We start from the raw sequence: 24,170 nt of genomic DNA, 5'->3' as shown, positions 1-24,170 counted from the left end.
ACAGTCAAATGACAAACAAGTAAAAAGAAAAGGATATTTATATCCTTCTCTTTCTCTTTTCTCTCTTACTCTCTCTCCTCACATATTCCCCTTCCCCCTTCATCGTCAAACCTCCCCCATAAGCCCACCCCACCCCTACACATTCCTACTCCACCTTTCCTATCCTTCCCATCCCCCCATCCTATCCCCTACACCCTCTCCCACATACCTCACCTCTACCCCCCACCCTCTGCCTACCCACAAATCCCACCTCTACCTCAACACCCAGCCGAACCCACACCCCACCCGTGCATTCCCCACTTTCACCTCCCCCACCTCCCAACAACATCACACCACACTACACCATACAGCATTACACATCACATCACAACACACCACCCACACACCAGCACTGACCAATTCCCATCCCCACATTTTCACACCTACACATGCATACATGCATACGTCCAGGCCACCAGCCCTCTTTCACATGCACATACATACTCTCTTATACACACACGCACCTTCGTGTTGGGGGGGTCATCTTTACTTTGTTATCTCCCCTACTTCTTCACTCTCCTGTGTGATCCTACTGTCTGGCAGTCACCATGATAAATCGGTAGCCACTACACACACTTTTTTCTCTCCTTTTTTTTTTCTGTGTCCCTTTCGAAACATAAAAGACTTTTTCTATTCCTGAGCATTATACTAATACATCTGTTTGTTTTGTACACTACCTGTCTTCGTCTTTTGTTTTTTTCGTGAACTCTCCTACATATACATATATTTATATCTTTCTCATATGCATATACACACGGCAGTACTTCCACCTACCAAATTCACACACACGGCTTTGGTCAGTTTGAGGCTATAGTAGAAGTCACTTGTCCAAGGTGCCTTATAGTAGGACTGAACCTGAAACCATGTGAATGGAAAGTAAACTACCCCAGACACGCATGCCTGTTCGGCCCCTTCATCATAGTGATCAACTTCAGCTCCAAGCATGAAACTGCCCCTGTTACATCTGTCCTAGGACTTGTAGTTCTGTGCACTTCATGGAGATGTCAATAGTCCAGGCGATATTTAAAAAGCACCCAGTTTAAGCTTTGAAGGGGTTGGTGTTGGGAAGGGTGCCCAGCTTGAAAGACTGTGTAAAACAGACATTGGAGCTTGATGCAGTCCTTGGTTGCATTAGATCCAGTCAAATCATCAATCTCATGCCAGCATAGTATATGGATATTAAATGATTATGATATATGTATATACACGTATGTGTGTGTGTGTGTGTGTAGACTAATTCAAATGATTTTTGACTGAGAATCAGAGTCCTGGCTGTACATTATAAAGGTTTTACTATCATTGTCATCAACAGCATGAAGATAATGATTATAATCTTTACTATCATCATTGTCATCATCATCAAACCATTCTAAATACTATACTGTTGTTAACTTTGTTGAACTATTTTATTTTAGGCACATGTTGAAAATCCAGATCTTCCAGTAAAGTATGTCGGCAACTGCTCATCAGGTTGTAGACTGAAGAAGGTGAATTTAGAAAAATGTAAGATTTTTGCTTTAGAACTCTTCTTTATTCTTTTCTCTTTTTGCTTTTCTTTCTCTTTTAAACCCCTTAAGGAATATTTTTCACTTACACACACAAACATACACACACACACACACATATACACACACTTGTACCCCCCACACACATATACACACACTTGTACCCCCCCCCACACACACACACACTCTTGCTCACATTTACACACACACACTCATGCACCACACACACAAACACACAGATGTGTACATACACACTCATTACACATACACGCATACACATACACACACATGTGCACACACACATGTACAAACACACACTCATGTACACATACATTTACACACGCATACTGATACACATACACACTCATGCACAGACATACAAACATGCATGCACATACACACACACATGTGCACACACACACAAGGAAATGTAATAATTGTAAGATTAATATGCTCAACTGTGAAGATCAGTATTATGAGCTCAAATTTTATTGTTCCTATTCAATCCCTGGGAAAGACATTTTCTACATTTAGTGGTTCAATTCACAGTTGTGTTGTCAGCAATAAAAAAGACAAACAGCTGTAAAATCAATATCTCCAGTCAATCACATGTCATTATTGAAATTTTCAAGAACTTTTCCAACCAATGTTGACACATGAAAATGGATAAAAATGTAATACTTTTTAAAATGGCTAAAGCATTAATGTTGCTCAGAGTTTAAGAATTTGGATAAATAATTTTAGGGTTGATGTACTCAATGATGTATGCAGAAAATTATTAATTATTTGAAATCTTCATGTTTGTATGGAAAAAGAAAGAAGAATCTAGCTGCAATTATTGGCAGCTGATGTATTAAGCTGTCATGTGGTTACTGGAAGTGAGAGATGAAGAGAAAGAGAGAGATGATAATGACATAAAGAGGGGAATAACATGGCTAAAGTATTTGTTAAAGTGAGAGGTAGAGAGAAAGAAAATGAGAGAGAGAGAGGAATGTTAAGTGATCAAATTATATACATGATTTACTTTATTTACAATTGACAGATATTTCTCCTCATCTTGTTTGTTGTTAACATAATGTCTTGACTGATATACCCTCCAGCTTTTATCTAGTGTCTTGGGGAAATTTCGAATCTAGGTTCTCATTAATATTATTACAATTATTATTATTATTATTATTTTTATTATTCAGGTCACTGCCTGGAATCGAACTTGAAATCTTGGGGTTAGTAGCCTGCACACTTAACCACTATGCCATATGCTTGGGGGCAATTATGGAGTGAATTTTAGGGCTTATAAATCTAATATTCTCCCATCCTTCCTTAATACTGGTTCCCCTATGCTGTTCATATCTGCACTCGTCTGATTAGGAGGTTGTGTCCTAGCATATGTGCTGCTTCTTTTAGTTTTCGAATTTTCCAGTGTTGTTCTCTGTCTATTATTTTAACTTCATCCCATAGGGGGAGGTGGGCTCCATTTTTCCATACATAATCAGCTTTACCCAATTTATCAATATCTCCCCATGTCACAGCTTTGTGATGTTCCTCTACCCTTATTTTGAGGGGGTGGCATGTTTCATCTTTGTATAACCTACCACAGTTCTTAGTCATATTCTCTTCTATTGGTGGTTTTACTCGAAGGAGATATTTGCAAAGTGTTGTATTACTCTTGAATACTGTCCTGATGCCATATGGGCTGCATATCTTTTGTATCTTTTTGGAGAGGCCTTTTACAAAGGGTAGACAGATGTGTACAGTTTATCAGTTTCATCCTTTCTTTTGTTCATAATTGGAGTGGAGAGTATGCTTTGGGGGTAATTGTTGCTCATTAGATTGTTACTGAGCTTGATCATTTCTTCGTGGTGGGTATCACGATCGCTACTTATATTCATTGCTCGATGTTTTAGTCACTGAGCAATCCCTCTCTTTACACTGTATGGATGGTGGGATTTGAAGTTGAGGTATCGTCCAGTGAAGGTCGGCTTGCAGTATACGGATGTCCTGAATCCATACTTGGTACATGTTATTAATATGTGCAGGAATGCTAGCTGATTGTCTTTCTCTTTTTCCATTGCGAACTGTATGGATGGCTTTATTGAGTTCACATGATCTAACAGCACTTGGACATCTTCCTGGTGGGGGCCAGAGTATGATGGGGTCATCAACATATCGCAGCCATAGGATTGGTTTTAGTGGTATTGATCCTAAAGCCGAATTTTCAAAGTACTCTGAAAACCCCTAATATCTTCACAACCACTTGTTCGATTTATGCAAATTTTGTTCTATTCCATTCATATTTACATTTCAGGATAACTTATTTCATAGTATTTTCCCATTATGCGCCAGTTTGGCTGGATAACATTGGAAGCAAGCAATATATACACACATATATTCTACGCTTAAATTTTCTTGCAACAAAATGTGAACTACAGTTTACCAATCTTGTCCCAATAATGAAGGAAGTCAGCTTCATGCATCAGCTGGCAATAATGCCACTATTCTCTCCCCCACCCCTTGCTCACACTTTGCATCCATCTACTGGTTGCATATTCTTTACTTTTTGCACACCCTATCTGTTAATCGCAAGCATTGCAAATATTACATATTTCTGAACTCCAAGAAGCGGACGTTGGACTTAAAAACAATGCATTATCCCTTTCATTTCCATGTAAATTTAGTTTGCAAATATATAAATATTTATAATCTTGGACATGGGTGTTCATCATCTGAGTATTTACAGTTTTTATTTCTTTCCATGTATATCCTTATATATATATATATATATATATATATATAATATATATATATATATATATAATATATATATATATATATATGTATGATTTGATTATAAATCAAATCAAAACAAATCGAAATAGATGAACATCAATGGAATTTGTATCTTTGTGGTACCAATGCCGGTGGCACACAAGAAAACCATCCGAACGTGGCGGTAGCCAGTACCACATCGACTGGCCTCCATGCTGTGGGCACGTAACAAACACCATCCGATCGTGGCCGTTCGCCAGCCTCATCTGGCACCTGTGTTGGTGGCACATAAAAACACCATCCAAAGACCCGGCAAGACTAGTCAGGCCATAACCCGTGGCCCCTACCTGGGACGTAGTCAGTCCACCTGGGACATAGTCAGTCCACCTGTGCATACCTTCCTTCTTATGACACTTGTGAAGACCTGTTGAGGCAAGTATGTGACACTTGTGAAGACCTGTTGAGGCAAGTGTGTGACACTTGTGAAGACCTGTTGAGGCAAGTGAAAATCAAACCAAATCAAAATAGATGAACATCAATGGAATTTGTATCTTTGTGGTACCAGTGCCGGTGGCACACAAGAAAACCATCCGAACGTGGCCGTAGCCAGTACCGCATCGACTGGCCTCCGTGCTGTGGGCAAGTAACAAACACCATCCGATCATGGCCGTTCGCCAGCCTCATCTGGCACCTGTGTCGGTGGCACATAAAAACACCATCCGAGCGTGGCCGTCTGCCAGCCTCGTCTGGCACCTGTGTCGGTGGCACATAAAAAACACCATCCGAGCGTGGCCGTTCGCCAGCCTCGTCTGGCACCTGTGTCAGTGGCACATAAAATCACCCACTACACTCTCGGAGTGGTTGGCGTTAGGAAGGGCATCCAGCTGTAGAAACACTGCCAGATCTGACTGGCCTGGTGCAGCCTTCGGGCTCCCCAGACTCCAGTTGAACCGTCCAACCCATGCTAGCATGGAAAGCGGACGTTAAATGATGATGATGATGATGATGATGATGTATGTATGTACTACATATGTGGGAAATTCTGTCTGTGGGTGTGTTTGTGGAGTTGTTAGCTAACTCCTCCTACATCGTTTTATCGATTTTGATGAAACTTGACATATGAGTAGAACTCATGCCTGGAAACCTCATGGCATACTCAAATTGTTAAAAAAAATCGATAATAGGGGCCCTGGAATGGATCCTTATATATATCCAAGGGAAATAACCCATTTATTTTCCTAAATTATTTGGTAAAAATGAAGTTGATTATGCTTATTTCTTATTATTTGAAATGTTAAAGTTGTTTTCGCAATTTATCCAATACTACCTTTAAACAAGTAAATAGTATTTTCCTAAACAATAGATTCACTTATTTTGGTTAGTGACTTATTCATGAATATTCCAACACTAGCACCCCTGAAGGTAATATTCTCTGGGAATGCACAAAAGCCCTTTTCAGAGTTATTTACTTTGAATTATTATTATCTCATATCTGATTAGCCTGTTATGTAACATGCTTCCTGGTTCTATATACTCTGAGAATGCATTAAAGCCCTTTTCAGGGTTACTTTATTTGAATTTTTACTATCGGGTAACAAATTTCATGTCATTACATAACTGACCTCACAATTTAGGAATTCATAACTTATTGGGAAGTCCTAAAAACAAGATCCTGTCTAAGACAGTTCGGTATTCTCTGTAAATGCACAAAATCTGTTTTAAAGGCTACATACTTTGTATTGTTGTTATTGGATTAGGGAAACAATTATGAGAACAGAACCAAAGGATAAGCCCCACTTTCCCGGGAATTACAGGGTACATCAGCTGGTATGTATGTATATACGTTCTTGTCCCAGTTTGTGTTTTTTTATTCTTTTTTTTTAACGTTTACATATATATATATATATATATATATATATATATATATATATATATATGTATATAAAATAAAACTTACTTGGAAAAGGATGTGTGGCATTTGATCATATAATAATATAAATAATATAGAAATATATGCATAAATACATACATATATGTACATACCTACATATATATGTATATATATATGCATATATGAATACAGGACATCAAAAAAAAATACGTTGAACACAATGAGAAACAAAAACAAACACAAAAACATAGAAACGAACTTTTTTCGAACAATGAAAAAAATAGAGAAACGAGACATACAACATAAGGAATATTCCCCTTCTTCATTTGTCTCTGTTTCATTTACTCCGTGTTTCAAAGGTATATATATATATATATATATATATATATATATATATATATATATATATATATAAAGGGGTTTGTATGATTGTGTATAGAGGGATAAGTATTATTCAAAGGAATTCCAACTTTGTTTTTTATATTTCATTTATATTCTTTATAATATTAATGTAGAATATAGAATATATAGTATAAATAATATATATATAGTAAAATGAAATGAAGTATTGATTGTCTTATTGAATAGATGAAATATTGAATATCAAATATTAAGGGACTAGTATACTTTCTTGCATTATAGCAGTCTTCAAGGTCCCAGGTTGTGACAGGGGTGTTTCAACTGTGGATTTCTTTATTATCCATAAAGTACTATACATAGATGGGACATTACAACACATTGGGGACACAAAACATCAAAAAATAGTTGAATGATAGGATGGAAAAAAAGGGTGATAGATGAGAGGTGAAAGTGATGTTAACTGCCCCATCAGCCAATATCACTTGCTTGTCCTTTTTCCTATTTTACTGCAAAATCTACGAAATCCCCAAATTTTGACCCATGAATTTTCCAGAGTTTATTTCTCTTTTTCTGTACCAGTCTTCCCCTAAGCAACACGTACACATCACCAAGTTCATTTTCAAGTTCTTTCACTTGCTCCTCCGACAACACCTCTTCTATTTCTTCATCCCATCTATCTGGCATTTATGCCTTTCCCCAGTCCTTTAACCTTTCATGTAATTGCTCATTGTCTATTATCCCTAAAGAATATTCTTCTGGACGGGGTTTTTGAGTTATCAATTGTGTGTATGTTTTCTGTTTTCTTGTTGGTGGGGAATGGGTGGGTTTGGTGTCTGTGTGGATGGAGTGAGCCACAAATGGTGAGGGTGGTGCTGGGTTGGGTTGGGCTTCACAGTTATTTGCCTTTTTTTCTTTTCTGCTGTTTTCCTTTTCCTGAGGTTTCCCACTCTTTTCCGTCTTCCTTCACTTGACTCTCTTTTTCTTGTGTTTCTTTCTGATCCTTCTGGGGTGCTACCGTTTCCACTGCTGTTTCTTTATTTATCTCTTTTTCTGTTGAATTGCAGTTTGCTCTTATGTGGCCCTTCAGGCCACATTTATAACATCGAGGGGCTCTTCCCTCCACCCATACTTTCATCTTTATATCATTTGTCATAATCGACTCTGCCAAATTTTGTAGGATTCCCATTTCTGCTTGGACGCTCATTTCCAGGGTCGTGCCTCTCCATCCTTTATCCTCTATTATAGTCACTTGGACTATGTCAACCTTATCTTAGTTACCGCAGATAACCGCTGCTACTAACAATTCTGCTTCGATATCCAGTGGAATCCTGTCCACCCTAATTCTTGATGTTCTTCTCCCCAGATACGTGGGTAGAAGTGTTATTTTTTTCATTTTTTATCGTCTTTACAGCCATTCTTCTCGCTGTTTCCTCCTTTTTATACTGTACCACTACTGTGGCATACTTATTTCCTCTTGTGAGGAATACTATTTCTTCTTCTGTTGTTCTTAAGGCTTCCTCTATCGTTTCCATGCTTATTATATGTTATTTTCTTTTCATTTGCTAAGACTCTGTATATTATTTTCTTCCTTTCCATTTTGTTCCTTTTCCTGTTTGGTAGCAATAATTCCACTTCTCCATTTACTCTTTTTGTCATATCCTGGCATTCCAGCAATTTTTTCCAAATTTACCTCCTTCGTCACTGGCTTTGTTGCACCTGCATATGTTCTTTTTTGTAGTACTATATCCATTTTTTCCACCGCCTTCACTAACTCTTCTTCGGAAGACGACATGGCCGACTCGCTGAACATTCTTCTTTTAGTCACCTTCATTCCTCCTCTTAACGAGGAAAAACTCATTTTCCTTCATCTGTCTCAAACAGACAGACTAAATTCTCCAGTGAAAAACAATAAAAACAAATAATCCTTAAAACTCAAACCGACTTTTCCGATTTCCCAACAGAACCGAATGCATAACGCCATTTTCACAACAGCATAACGTCTTCACCCCATGAGCTTAAAAGAACACGTCTGAACGACACCTGGGGATTGGCTGTCTATTGTCCTTTATATATGTTCCTGTGGGCAGCAGTAGTAGTTGTTTGGCTATTTTTAGAAATGTTGCCAAACCATTTTCCAATGTTTATTTTTAGAAATGATGATAGCAGTACTTTTTAGAGATTTTTGTTTTGGTTTTGTTTTGGTTATAGGGGATAAGATTTTTAGACACCAAATAAGATTAATTCAATCATTGTTTGTTAAGCTTGGGTTTGAATTTCTTAATAAAGTCCTTTTCTCTCAATTTCATTCAGGTTGTAAATTTTATGAAATGGGAATATCATAAAAGTTTTCCAACCACATGTTGCCAGATGGTTACTCAGTGGTATTTGGCGGACTTCTGGGTTTTTAATTTGTTGTTGATGCAAATGCAAGCATTCTAAAAGTGCATTACCTGTTTGGCCAACATACAGTTCTTCACAATTTGGGCATTTGATGCAGTAAATTAAATTTCTGCTTTTGCAGTTCATATTCGCATTTGTGAATATTTTCCCTGTTTTTGTGTTCATATATGGGCCAGCATGAATTAATTGGCATGTACCGTTTTCCATACTAGCATGGGTTAGATGGTTCGACTGGGGTCTGGAAAGCCAGAAGGCTGCATCAGGCTCCAGTCTGATCTGGCAGTGTTTCTACAGCTGGATGCCCTTCCTAACACCAACCACTCTGTGAGTGTAGTGAGTGCTTTTTACATGCCAGGCGAGGCTGGCAACACCTACAATCAGGTGATGCTTTTTACGTGCCACCGGCACAAAAGCCAGTTAAGGTGGTACTGGCATTGGCCACGTTCGGATGGTGCTTTTTACGTGCCACCAGCACAGGGATCACAACTACAATTTTCATTGATTTTTGACGTTGATGTACTTGATTCAATAGGTCTCCTCAAGCACAGGGTCAAAACAGTGTTTCTTTACTTGCCATCTGCACAGGAGTCAGTCCAGCAGCAATGGCAACGACCGGGTGCCAGTCATCGAATTTGGTTCAGTTTCGATATCACTTGCCCCAACAGGTCTTCGCAAGCAGAGTTTAGTATCCAATGAAGGGAGGTTGGCATGAGTGCCAGTCGTCGGATGTGGTTCGATTTCGAATTCAATTTCAATTTCACTTGCCTCAACAGGTCTTCGCAAGCAGAGTTTTATGTCCAAAGAAGGAAAGGTATGCATAAGTGGGCTGGCTACATCCCTGGCAAAGGCCACGGGTTATGGACTCACTTGTCCTGCCGGGTCTTCTTATGCACAGCATATTTCCAAAGGTCTCGGTCACTAGTCATTGCCTCGGTGAGGCCTAATGTTCGAAGGTCGTGCTTCACCACTTCGTCCCAGGTCTTCCTGGGTCTACCTCTTCCACAGGTTCCCTCAACCACTAGGGAGTGGCACTTTTTCACACACCTATCTTCATCCATTCTCGCCACATGACCATACCAGCACAATCGTCTCTCTTGCACACCACAACTGATGCTTCTTAGGTTCAACTTTACTCTCAAGGCGTTTACGCTCTGTCGAGTATGCACACTGACATTACACATACATCAGAGCATACTGGTTTCATTCCTTGCGAGCTTACGCATGTTCTCAGCAGTCACGGCCCATGTTTCACTGTCATGTAGCATGGCTGTTCATACACATGTGTCATACAGTCTTCCTTTTATTCTGAGCAAGATGCCTTTTGTCACCAGCAGAGGTAAGAGCACTCTGAACTTTGCCCTGGCTATTCTTACTCTAGCAGCTACACTTTCAGCACACCCACCCTCAATACTGACTTGGTCACCTAGGTAATTGATGCTATCAACTACTTCTAGTTTTTCTCCCTGGAAAGTGACGGAAGTTGTTCTCTGCACATTTTCAGTGTTTATTACTCCTGAGCATCTGCCACATACAAAAACTATCTTCCTAATTAGCCTTCCTTTGACATTGCTGCACCTCTTATGTGTCTATAGCTTACACTGGGTACATCTTATAGACTTTCTACCAACGCCTTTTCTACAGATCAAGCAGGGCCATCTACCTGAAGGTGTTTGTGATTTGTCTAACTTCCTACTTATTAGGACTTTTTTTTAGCTAGGTTGACTCTAAGGCCTTTCGATTCTAATCCTTGCTTCCACACCTGAAACTTCTGCTCCAGTTCTGATAGTGACTCAGCAATTAGAGCAAGGTCATCAGCATAGAGGAGCTCCGAGGGGCATCCTGTCTTGAATTCCTCCGTTATTGTCTGGAGAACTATGATAAATAGGAGGGGGCTGAGGACTGAACCTTGGTGGATCCCTACCTCAACCCGGAATATATATTAGCAGATATCTTTGCTCTTTACTTCTGGCTCTTTACTTCTCCTCCCCCATCTCATTCATCACATTTTTCAATAGAGGGAGAAATGTAGATAGTGTAAGTGTATGAGTGAGTTAAAAAGAGACATACAGACAGAAACAGACATAGACTAAAAGAGATGAACTATTACAGAGAGATTATGTGTGAGAGAAATGCAGAATGAGAAAAAGGTAGAGAGAAGAGAGAAAAAACAGAGAGAAAACAAGTTCCTATAGAGAGAGACATGGCAGGAGAGAGAGAGGAGAGACGCTGATGTTTGATACTGTATGTATGTTCTATAGGTGAAGGTGAAAGTGAGCCAGCACAAAGAAAGGGGGAAAGCAAGAGAGAAAGAAACGTTGATGTTTGACACTGTATGTGCATGCGTGCATGCGTGTGGTGTGTGTATGCATTTGTGCAGTGTGCCACAATCACCATTTATTCAATCACTCTTATGAAGATATTCACATAACTTTCTCTCATTTTTTCATTTAATCCCCATTTTAATTTTCAAAAAGGGTTTCCGAGAAAAATCTTCTTACTCTCTACAAGAGGAGACGGGGTAGATGTAGATGATCAGTATTTTACAGTGAAGCAAAGATAAGTACATGTAGCCAGAGTAAGGTCACTAGAGACCCCTTCACAACAACAGCAAAGACAAGAAAACAACCAGAGGAGAGTTGCTGCATGCAGGGCCAACGAGTCACAAGAGGCAAGGGGAAAATGGGTGGAACAATTATGTCAACAAAATGCAATCTGCAGGAGCCAGGGGTCAAAAAAGGAAAAAGAAAAACGTTTAAAAGATGCAAGAAAAAGACAAGCTGCCAGAGTTGCCAATGAGACAGTAAGTCGGTGAGAGATGAGACAAAGAAAAAAACCAGGAGCAAACAGTTGCTGCAAGACTTTGCCAATCCTCAGAGGAAAGACATGAGCATCTTGATCAAGTTGTTTGACAAAAGAGTTGCATCTTTTAAGGGGACTTGGAAAGGATCAGCTTTCAGTTATGATCCAAAACAATTTTTTTTACAAAGAAATTGATTGATATTAGAGCAATGTCAAAAGTGTGCAGATTTTGTAAAGGAAAGAAACGGGAAAGAGAAACCACCACTATGTGTTGTGGTGGAGGAACGGTTGTTTTGCCAACATTTGGTACACCCACAGATACTTTGAAGGCATTGATTTTGGGAGACACACCAAAGAGCATGCACTTCTTGCAAAACTTTAGCAATTATATTTCTGCTTTCTAAATGACCTCCTTTGGTAGCAGTGTTATAAGAGAAGGAAACATGAAGCCAACTTTTAAAGTTCACGGTCAAGTATACCATCATACTGGATCTTTGTTGCCAACTGAAGGCAAAAATCCTCAGTTTTTACAGTTATATTTTGTGGCAAATTACAAGGAGCAGGCTTAGCAATGGTCATTTAACCATCCAAATTTGAAAGAAGAGTTAATCTTTGATCTGCAAGATATGTTGCATGCAAACAATAGCTACATCAGAAGCCTCAAGTATGCATTGGAATCTGCACTACCCACTGAATACGAGATAGTTATTGATGCAGACAAAAATCTGAGCACAGAGGCCACTACGATGCCTTTGCTGCATATGAAATAGCAGCAATTATTACAGGCAACAAGTATGGGAAGAGAGATATTATTATTTAAGGAAGAAGAAATAATATTCAGTGAATAAATGCAACCCTCCAATCATATGATGCACTCCAGTATCCATTAATCTGTGTATTTGACCAAGATGGATATCACTTTTGGAATAAGGAAAAAAAACAGATCTTAAAACAAGAGATCCTGCACTGATGAAAGTAGTAAGCTGCATGGAATTCTATGCTTACCTTTTCATATTAAGAGAGCAGTATTCTTCATTGTTCACGTGAGCTCTTCCAGCAATTTGCAGTTGATATGTATGCAAAAATTGAAGGGAAGAGGCTTTTTTACATTAAAACACATCAGAAAGATCTCCGTGCATCAGATTACATTCACCTGAGAGATGCAATCAGTAATGAAGGAGCATTGACTGCTGAAAACATTGGACAGCTTTGTGTCATTGTTCCATCAAGCTTTACAGCAAGTCCATGGTATATGTATGAGTGTACCCAAGATGCACTTACATATGTCAGACACTATGATTGTCCAGATCTCTTCATTACAATCACGTGACCCTACATGGCATGAAATAAAGAGTAAGCTTTATCATCATCAAGAAGCCAAATATCGCATGATATTATAGCTAGGCTGTTCAGACTTAAAGTCATAAAGCTGTTGGATCTCCTATAAAAAGGCAAAGTCTTTGGAACAGTCAAATGTGACATGTACACAATTTGAATGACACAAACAAGGATTTCCACATACCCACATTTTGATTTGATTACATGAAAAACTTTGACCAAATGATATTGATTTATTTTTCTCATCTGAACTGCCTGATCCACAGCAAGATCCTTTGCTGCATGAAATTGTCAAGTCCCATATGATCCATGGGCCATGTGGTTCAGTTAATCCATCCTCCCCATACATGAGGTATAATAAGTGTACCCAGAACTACCCATGCCCCTCTGTACAAGAAACCCAAACTGGAGAAGGTAGCTACCCACTTTACATAAAAAGAAAACCTGGGCATGGTATTTTTTACTTCAAAAAAAGAATGAGAAATAGGCAAGAATCCATCATTGACAATCAGTGGGTTGTACCCTACTGTTCTCTTCTTACAAAAACTTTCAAAGCCCATATCAATGTTGGATTCTGCAACTCTGTTAAGTCTATTAAGTATGTTTACAAATATATAAACAAAGGTTTAGTTGCTGCAACATACACTTTTATGCAGAATGGCAGTCAGCAGACAAATAAAACTGATGAGGATGCACAGTATGACAAAGGAAAATACATCAGTAGCAATGAGGCTTTTTGGTGCATCTTCAATTTTCTCATTCATGAGAGGCACCCAGCTAGAGAATGGCCAAAGGATTATTTTTACAAAACAAACAGCCTTGCAACAAGCACTTTCTTCAAAAGAAACTACCCTTACTGCTTTTTTAATGTTCTGTCAAGTAGATGAAGATGCAAGACAATTCCTCTACTCAGAGTTACCCAAGTATTACATCTGGAGAAACAGTAAATGGCACATGGGGCTGACATTCTGCCAAGAGTTTACAGTGTCTACCCAAGCCAAGCAGAATGCTATTACTAACAGTTCCTTTTGCATGAAGTACGTGATCCCAAATCATTCCAAGATTTGAGGAGGGTAAATGGTCATGTGTGTTAAACTTATAGGGAAGCATGCTATCAACAAGGTTTTTTAGAAAACGATGAGCATTGGGACCTTGCATTGACTGAAGCATCAGTATCAGATTCTCCAAGGAAACCCTGTAACGGACATGGCTGAGGTCTTAAAGTTGGCAGTTCAACTGGCAAACCCAGATATCAATATTCAGTTCTTTGAAATAATTTTTCACCAAGCATTAATTGAATTGAAGTTTTGGCCATGGGAGGCAAAAATTTACAAGAGTTTGGCTCTGGACTGCCAAAAACAAACTGTCAAATTTGTGATTTAACTTTAAAAGACATAGCAAGAGAGACATGACATCACACAGTTGGCTGCATTTGTGAATGAACATGAATATCTTCCAGAACAATACTGTGCATATGATAAAATTATTTTGTCAATCAGATGCTCCTGGTGGCACAGGTAAAACATTTGTAGCAACATTGCTTTTCTCCAAGATAACGCAAGAAAAAAGAAAAAGGTGCAATGGAAGCTCTTGATAAGACCTTACAGGACATAAGAGGCAACAATAAATCTATGGGAGGAGTTACATTAGTTTTATCAGGTGACTTCAGGCAGACATTATCAGTCATTCTGAGAGGAACAAGATCTGATGAAATTAAAGAAGCATTAAGTCTTCACACCTATGGAATAAAGTACAGAAATTCTCCTTCAATACTAACATGTGAAGTTTATTACATGAGGACCAATGTGCAGAACAGGTTTTAACTTGGCTCTTCCAATTAGAAAGTGAGAAAGTACAATTTGATGGGAATAGTGATATCAATTTGGCTCATATTGTTATCATGATGAATTCTCCAGCTGAATTGAAGAACAGGGTATTTTCAGACTTGAGTAATAATTATAATTCACATAAAATTTTATGTGAAAGGACAATTCTTGCTCCAAAAATGAAACAGTTGCAAGGATTAACCAACAGTCATTAAGGAGTAAAAATCAGTTGATTCAGTCCTTGATGAAAATCAAGCTGTCCATTATCCAACAGAGTTCTTTAGTGCTCTTGAACCACCTGAAACTCCTCCACATAAACTTCTTCTGAGGGTAGGAGTCCTAATAGTGCTTCTAAGAAATTTAGATCCTCCTAAATTATGTGATGGGGCAAGGTTGATTGTGAAGACATTATCACCTAATGTAATAGAAGTTACCATCATCACCGGATGTGCCTCTGGGGAAGAGGTTTTCATTCCAAGATTTGCAATCAAAGCAACAGACATGCCATTTGAGTTCAAATGAACACAGTTCCCACTGCAACTTTGTTTTGCAATGACTATTAATAAAACTCAAGGTCAGACTTTGAAATCTATTGGCATTGCAGCTGTGATGATTCGAAAACACAAAACTTAATAACCTAACAGTATATCTTTTATATCTCTCTGATGAGATTTTGCCTAATATAATGATTTAATAAATGCTATTTTGATCTTTAGGCTTAATTGAAATGGTTGTTAGAGTGTATGTTGGATTTTAGCAGATAATAAATTTTCAATTTTCTTAAATGTTATATCTCCATTTTCGTAATTTTCTTTTGAATGACTATAAACCATGATTTATATTTAGACCTATCATTTTGTGAATATTATTATTCACAAATATTAGGCAATGAGTGAGTAATTCATTTGATATTACTATCCCTTAATGAGGTTAATTTTACCACTAACTGAATATAATGTATATATATATATATATGATCTATATAATGTGTATATATATATATATATATGATCGCCATGTTGATTCGCTAGCTTCTGCACGCATTTTTTTTCTCTCCATGTTTCTCTCCGTGTTTCTTTTCTGTGTATCTTTCTGTTGAAGAGCATAGGCTCGAAACATAGAAGACTTGTTTTATTTATATTCCTGAGCGCCATACTAATACAATTGTTTGTTTGTACTCCACCTGCCTTCGTCTTTTGTTTATTTTCATAAAGCTTCCCGTTATATATAATGCATATGTATATATAATATGTGTATATATCTATATACGTATATACATACATATATCACCATCATCATCATCGTTTAATGTTTGTTTTCCATGTTGGCATGGGCTGGATGGTTTGACTTAGGACTTGTAAGCTAGGAGGCTCCATCAGGCTCTAATCTGATCTGGAAAAGTTTCTACAGCAGGATGCCCTCCCTAGTGCCAAAGAGTGTACTGGGTGCTTCTTACATGTCACTTGCATGGGAGCCAGTCAGGTGGCACTAGTATCAACCACGCTCGATTGATGTTTTTTACGTACCACCAGCATGGGTGCCACTCAGGCAGCACTGGCATTGGCCACAGCTATGATTTCACTTGACTCAACAGGTCTTCTCAAACACAGCATATTGCCCAACAATTGAAGGGTACTTTTAGATGGGCTCACTAGTTATGTGACACTGGCATCAGCCATGGCTACAATCTCACTTGGCTTGCCAAGTTCTCTCAAGCACAACATATCTCCAAAGGTCTTGGTCACATGTCATTGCCTCTGTAAAGCCCAACGTTTGATGGTTGAGTTGCACAACCTCATCCCAGGTCTTTCTGGGTCTACTTCTTCCACAGGTTCTCTCCACTGTTATGGTGTGACACTTCTTCACATAGCTGTCCTCATCCATAATTAACATATAACCATATTCACACAGTCGTTGCTCTTGCACACCGCATCTGATGCTTATTATGTCTAACTTTTCTCTCATGGTGCTTACACTTTGTCATGTATGCACACTGACATTACACATCCAGAAGAGCTTACTGGCTTCAATTCTTGCAAGCTTGTGCATGTCCTCAGTGGTCACAGCCCATGTTTCACTGCCATGTAGCATGGCTGTTTGCACACATGCATCATACAGTCTACCTTTCACTCTGAGCAAGAGGCCCTTTGTTACCAGCAGAGGTAGGAGCTCTCTAACCTTTTCCCAGCATATTCTTATTCTAGCAGCTATGCTCCCAGAGCATCCACCTCTGCTACTACCTTGGGCACCTAAGTAATGGAAGCTATTAACTACTTCTATTTTTCCCCCTGGCATGTGATAGAATCTGTTTTCTGTACATCTTTGGTGTTTATTGCCCCTATGCATCTGCCACACACAAACACTGTCTTCCCACTTAACCTTTATTTGATATTGTGTTACCTTTTATGTGTCCATAGCTTGCATCAGGTGCATCTTATGGAGTTTCTACCTGTAACTTTTCTACAGATCAGGCAGGTCATCTTCCTGGTGGGATTTGTGATTTGTTTGCTTTCCTACTAAGACTTTGGTTTTTGCTAGATTGACTCTAAGGTCCTTCGATTCTAATCCTTCTTTCCACACCTGAAACTTCTCCTCTAGCTCTGATAGTGTCTCAGCAAATAGAGCAAGGTCATCAGCATAGAGAAGCTCCCAGGGTCATCCTGTCTTGAATTCCTCCGTTATTGCCTGGAGGACTCTGATAAATAGGAGAGGGCTAAGGACTGGACCTTGTTGTACCCCTACCTCCACCTGGAATTCTTCACTGTACTCATTGCCAACCCTCATCTTACTGACAGCATCCCTGTACATGGCTCGCACAGCTCTCATTAACCATTCATCTATCCCTAGTTTCCTCATTGACCACCAGATAAGGGATTGAGGGACCCTGTCAAAGGCTTTCACCATGTCAACAAAAGCCAGGTACAGAGGTTTATCTTTGGCCAGGTATTTCTCCTGCAGCTGTCTTACCAGAAATGTAGCATCAGTGGTGCTTTTCCCTGGCACAAACCCATACTGCATCTCATCTAAGCTGACTCTCTCCCTAATTAGTTGGGCTATGATCCTCTCTGTGACCTTCATTACCTGATATAACAACTTGATGCCTCTGTAATTATTTGTATCTAAAGCGTCATCTTTTCCTTTGTAGCAGTTGACTATAGTGCTGCTACACCAGTCATTGTGTTACAGTTTCTCATTCAAATTACATGATAGACAGAATTGACGGATTAAGACAGTAGGGTGTTTTGAGGGAGATTTGGCTGCTATTTCTACCAGGTCTACCTACCATGTAGAGGTCTGAACTTAATTTTCATTCACATATTTGCATTTCAAAAATTTAACATAATCTTTTCCATTAATCAACTATCGTAAAAATTTTATATGATGACCTCACATTTTCTATGCATGTGTGTGTACCTTAAAAGACATCAGTCATCACGACACACACCTTCACTCACTCACTTTATCTCTCTTTCTCACCCTCTTTTTCTCTCACATACACATGCGAAAGCACACACACACACACACACATGCACACACACACACACACACACTCACACACACACACACACACACACACACACACACAAATACACACATACACAAACACAAACATCCATTTCATATATCTTCTTTCAATTTCTGCTCTCTGCAAATAAAATTTTTTACGGATACAACTGCGTACAAAAATAGGGATTAATGTACAATTTCTTTCTATGTTCATAATTAAATCACCGTTTTACTAATTTGATATAAACAAACTCTCATTTCCTCATCAACATAAAGGGTCTTGGAGACTAATGCGTCTCTGTCTATAAAATAGTGCATTGATATAATATTTGAATTTATCTTTCTGATGGTTGCTGCCAAGCCTCTCACTTTCCTTGTCATACTTGGGGCACCATCCATGCAAATTCCAATACAAGAAATCCACGAAATCGTAACCTTTTCAAAATTCTCAGGCAGGGCTTGAAAAATATCTTCCTCCTTAGTACATTCTGAAAACGATAAAATGGTGAAACAGGTCAGTTCATCTCAAATTCTTTGTAAATGCCCTAACCACTGGGCCATTGCGCCTCCACACAAATACATATACATATATACAAATATATATAATTATATATATATATATAATATATATATATATTATATATAATATATATATCTGCCAGCCAGCCTCGTCTGGCACCTGTGTCAGTGGCACATAAAAACACCATCCGAGCGTGGCCGTCTGCCAGCCTCGTCTGGCACCTGTGTCGTGGCACATAAAATCACCATCCGAACGTGGCCGTCTGCCAGCCTCGTCTGGCACCTGTGTTGGTGGCACATACAATCACCCACTACACTCTTGGAGTGGTTGGCGTTAGGAAGGGCATCCAGCTGTAGAAACACTGCCAGATCTGACTGGCCTGGTGCAGCCTTCGAGCTTGCCAGACCCCAGTTGAACCGTCCAACCCATGCTAGCATGGAAAGCGGACGTTAAACGATGATGATGATGATGATGATGATGATGTATATATGCATACATATATATCTATATTTATACATGTTTTATATACTTTTTATATATAAACATATACATAAATACATACAAAGGCACAGGAATGGCTGACTGGTAAGAAGCTTGCTTCTCAACCACATCTTTCTAGGTTCAGTCCCACTGCATGGCACCTTGGGTGAATGTCTTCTACTATAGCTTCAAGCCAACTAAAGCCTTGTCAGTGGATTTGGTAGAAGGAAACTGAAAGAAGCCCATCATATATATATATGTGTATGTATTTGTTCTTTGTGTCTCTGTTTGTCCCCCTAGCATTGCTTGACAACTGATGCTGGTGTGTTTATGTCCCCATCACCGAGTGGTTCAGCAAAAGAGACCAATAAAATAAGTACTAGGCTTACAAAGAACAAGTCCTGAGGTCCAGAATGGCCATATATAAATGATTGAAACAAGTAAAAGAATATACATACAGGCAAACAGACATACATATATATTCAAATAAATACATACTTATGCTGGGATATACTTGCAAACATATGCATGTGTATCTCTACACATATATTCTTACTTATTCTTGCAGCAATGACATAGAATCATACTTACGCTAAAATATATGTTTACAATCACGTACTTATACACATAAACAAACAATTATATACATACACAAGAGCATACACATCCCAAAACACTGATTGACCCAAACACGTAATTGTATACACATACACACACTTATTTAAACACATACGGATTATTGTTCATTCACAAAATATTTACATACAAACAGTGGACGCTAGGAATTTAAAATGGGGTTATTGGGACAAACTAGATATTGTGAGAGAAGGAGATGTATAGAAAGATAGGAAGGGGGAAAGAAAGGAAAGATAAAACAAAGTAAAAGAAAAAGGGAGAGAGAGTAGGGAGAGGAAGGGGAAAATTGTAAATATAAAAAAGTGAATTTAAAGAAAGGCAAGAAGGGAAGAGGGAAGAAAACTTATGGCAAGTAAGATAGAAGGAAAACAAAAATTTAAAGAAAATTTGCATAAATTATTATTAGGTTATGGGAAGAAATTATTTGAAAGGACTAAAAAAGTGTTAATTCATACATTTGTAAACTCACTATCTCTCTCATAAGCATATATAATATAACTACACATATACTAGTATATATATATAGTTTTGTTTCTAAAATTACAAACTTTGCTCCAAATCACAATTACTTTAAAAAAACTTCCTTTTAAATTTATTGAACTAAAATCAGTTTAATTTTATTATAACAAATCAATATTATATGATTTCTTCATTGTAAAATCACATGACCTAATAATGCGCAGGATGTTGGGTTAATAATCATAAGTTTATAGGTTCAATTCCTCGATTGGGCAATGCATTATATCATTTCATGCTTCATTTCATGTCACTCCAGACTATTCAGATGAAAATAGGTACAAGTTTATAACTGGTACTTTTTTCCAGCTGAGTTCACTGGAGCGTAGCATTGGTGCAACCTTCTTTCTCTCTAGCTGTCACATTCATGTTGCTACACTGTATTAAGGACTGGAGGTTTCACAGGGTGTCTATGTTTACCTGTGCATACATAAAAATCTGAAACAAATGGCAAAAGTATGTTACATGTTACCAGGTCATATCCACTTGCCAATGACAGCTCTGCTTTATTTCTATGTCATAATGAAATACTGTAAACTAATTATAAACTCTGATAATGAATTAAGGACTTGATTACACATATAAGGATTACAAAGATTTGAGTTTATTTAAAGTATTTAGTCTGAAGGGAAGTATGGCTATGTGATTGAGAAGCTTATTTTAAAGTATATGGTTTTGTGTACAATCTCATTTTGCAGTACCCTGTACAAATATTTCTTTATTCTAACCTGATGAGGACTAATCTTGGACAAAATTTCATAGAAAGAACTGAGTTTAAACCCACCAGAGAGAGCACTTTTGTTCTGAGTAAACTTTCTCTCATTTTAATGATTTTGGGGTACCTTTAGCAGAGTTCACTCTATTACAAGCAAACATGACCCTCTAGTCCTTGGTATCTTTAATAATAATCCACTTTATTGCAAATAAATATGTAGTGATGCTACAGTGTAGGGTTCGGCGCGCATGCGCAGAATGGGACTACTTCCGGGTGGCCACCGGAAGTCTTCCCCATGCGCATGTGCGGGGAAAACATCTCTCGAGCCCGCGAACCTCAAAAATCTCTCTTCGGCTCAGACAGCACTGCGATCGGTCACGGTTTTCCTGGCTCTGACAGCCACACACCAGCTTCAACCAACTTCAACCAACCTCAACGACCAACACCAGCAATACATCAGAGGCTGTCTATTCCCCCATCAGACAACGTACAACCACATGTTTTTGTTCGGGACGATTCTGTGAAGGGCCCACTTGTTTCTCCCTAAAAGACCTTTTCGTGTGCTTTCTCGCACACCAAAGGTTTTCACGATTGAGATAAATGGTCGTTCGGAGACCGTTTTCCGTGGACCGTTTAAAAAAGGCACATTTTGAGACGTCTTCATCTTTTGATGACAACCTTGACACCCCACCTATGCACCTTTAACAACACTTTCACACCTGCACAAACGCCTTCACCTGCACAACACGCCTTCACCTGCACAAACGCCTTCACCTGCACAAACACCTTCACCGGCTCCTACAACACCACCCTCGCCGTCAACGGGTGCCCCGAGCACACCGTATGTTACAATCGGGCAGAACAGTGCATTGGCCCCAGAACTTTCAAAAACAATTTACATTTAACTTTAAAATGTTTCTTATTGTATAATAGTATGTACCAAGTCTTCTGGGGGATCGGCAAGCCTTGTTTTCTGCAGCACCACCACAATATTCTGGTTGCCGTACTTCGCACTCGGAGGGAGCCCTGTAGTGATGCTACAGTGTAGGGTTCGGCGCGCATGCGCAGAATGGGACTACTTCCGGGTGGCCACCGGAAGTCTTCCCCATGCGCATGTGCGGGAAAACATCTCTCGAGCCCGCGAACCTCAAAAATCTCTCTTCGGCTCAAGACAGCACTGCGATCGGTCACGGTTTTCCTGGCTCTGACAGCCACACACCAGCTTCAACCAACTTCAACCAACCTCAACGACCAACACCAGCAATACATCAGAGGCTGTCTTCCCCCATCAGAAACGTACAACCATGAATCAATAAACCAAGTTGTTGTTCACCTTTAACCTGAGTTTCGTCTGTTTGTTTTCTACAAGAATTTTTGTATGTGACTAGAAAGGATCTCGACACCCTGCCAGTGCTTCGATGATAGATCCTTTCACGTTACAAATATCACCACTTGGTCTTTGAGTACCTCTAGCATAGTCCACTCTGCAAGTAGGAGTTTGGTCAAGGTATCTGGTCTAACAATAAATATTTTTCCCTTTCTTCCACTAGTTTTAGTGGCTTTGAAAGATCATAAAGCTCTTTCCACCAAAAATAAATAAATAGATATTATAAAAACTTGAAATAGATTTCAATTTCTATATCTATCTTTACTTCTTTTTCTTTCAGATCATTTAAACTACTAAAGTTATTTTGTTATTACACATCTTTCCTAAGAGACATCCAAATTATCAACTTCCTTTTCTCCTTACATTTACTGAAATCTTTTTCACTACATGTATGTATGTATATATATATATATATATCGAGAGAGAGAGAGATGAATTCATGATCTTCGAACATAAATTCGACTGATTTCACATAGTTACAAATCCACAGAATAGAAATATTTACATTGATTCTGCTACTATTCAGTTGTAGCAGAATCAATGCAAATATTTTGTTAAATCAGTTGAATTGTCCTTTATGTTTGAAGTTCATGAATACATCTGACAAAACGGTTTCTTTTTAATGATATAATGCTTTCATGTAATGCTTCTGTCTTTATCAGTCTATATACCCACGTAGACCATTTTCATACAAACTAACCACTTCATCTGTCCCTTCAACATGAACCCAATATTCAAAATACTGCTTGGATTTACCTGGGCTTATACTTAAGGACCTATACCTTCAAGGAAGTTCGAACCAATCTCCATACCCTCTGAAAGAAGCTGTGAACCTCATTCGCCTCTCTGTATTCTTCTATCTACTGTTTTACACTTTATTCTTATACCTACTGCTTTATTCCTTTATAAACTGTAAATTCTCTGTCTAGAACTCTCATAGATACTCACCTTGTCACCCCACCACTGCTGCTTGACAACCGGTGCTGGTGTGTAACATGGTGGCTCGGCAAAAGCCACCGATAGAATAAGTACCAGGATTATAAAATGTAAGTACTGGAGTCGATACATTCGACTAAAAATTCTTCGAGGCATGACCGCAGTCTAATGACTGAAACGAGTAAAAGGTTTAAACGTGTGAGGTCAGACTTGATGATCAAAATCTAATGAATTATTCTTAGTCAAAATCCAGCCTTCAGCAGAGGCTGACGTGTTTTCCTGCTCCGACCTGTCAGCGGCCAAAGACACAGAATAACAAATACAACCCAGCAGGACTACTGATAAACAACTGTAATTACTGGAAGATCTACTATTTTCTGTGAGTAATTTGAATTTCCCTCAAAATAAGTTAAAGACTTACAAACCTACAGTTTGGGACAAAAGTTTTAGGAACATAAATATCTCCATTTTTTGTGTGAACATTCTATCGTCACCTCTTCCTTGAGTATCAGATTATGTAAAAATGCCTTTATTGTAACAACACAATTA

General features: G+C 38.6%; 2 protein-coding genes across 4 annotated transcripts in view; both read left to right on the top strand.

Moving 5' to 3' along the window:
* Nucleotides 1-24,170, top strand: part of LOC115218043 — a 215,384-nt gene that overhangs the window by 122,894 nt on the left and 68,320 nt on the right. The gene's annotated exons all lie outside the window — the stretch shown is intronic.
* The window catches only part of LOC115218105, a 121,022-nt gene that overhangs the window by 68,535 nt on the left and 28,317 nt on the right, over nt 1-24,170 (top strand). For all 3 annotated transcript variants that reach the window (XM_036507980.1, XM_036507983.1, XM_036507982.1), the window contains exon 4: nt 1,455-1,542. In XM_036507980.1, coding sequence (XP_036363873.1) covers nt 1,455-1,542 — 88 coding nt within the window. The remainder of the gene's footprint in view (nt 1-1,454; nt 1,543-24,170) is intronic.

This window comes from Octopus sinensis, linkage group LG12 (genome assembly GCF_006345805.1).
Source record: "Octopus sinensis linkage group LG12, ASM634580v1, whole genome shotgun sequence".
In the NCBI taxonomy this organism is placed as follows: Eukaryota; Metazoa; Mollusca; class Cephalopoda; order Octopoda; family Octopodidae; genus Octopus; species Octopus sinensis.
This window is presented reverse-complemented; position numbering and strand designations above follow the sequence as displayed.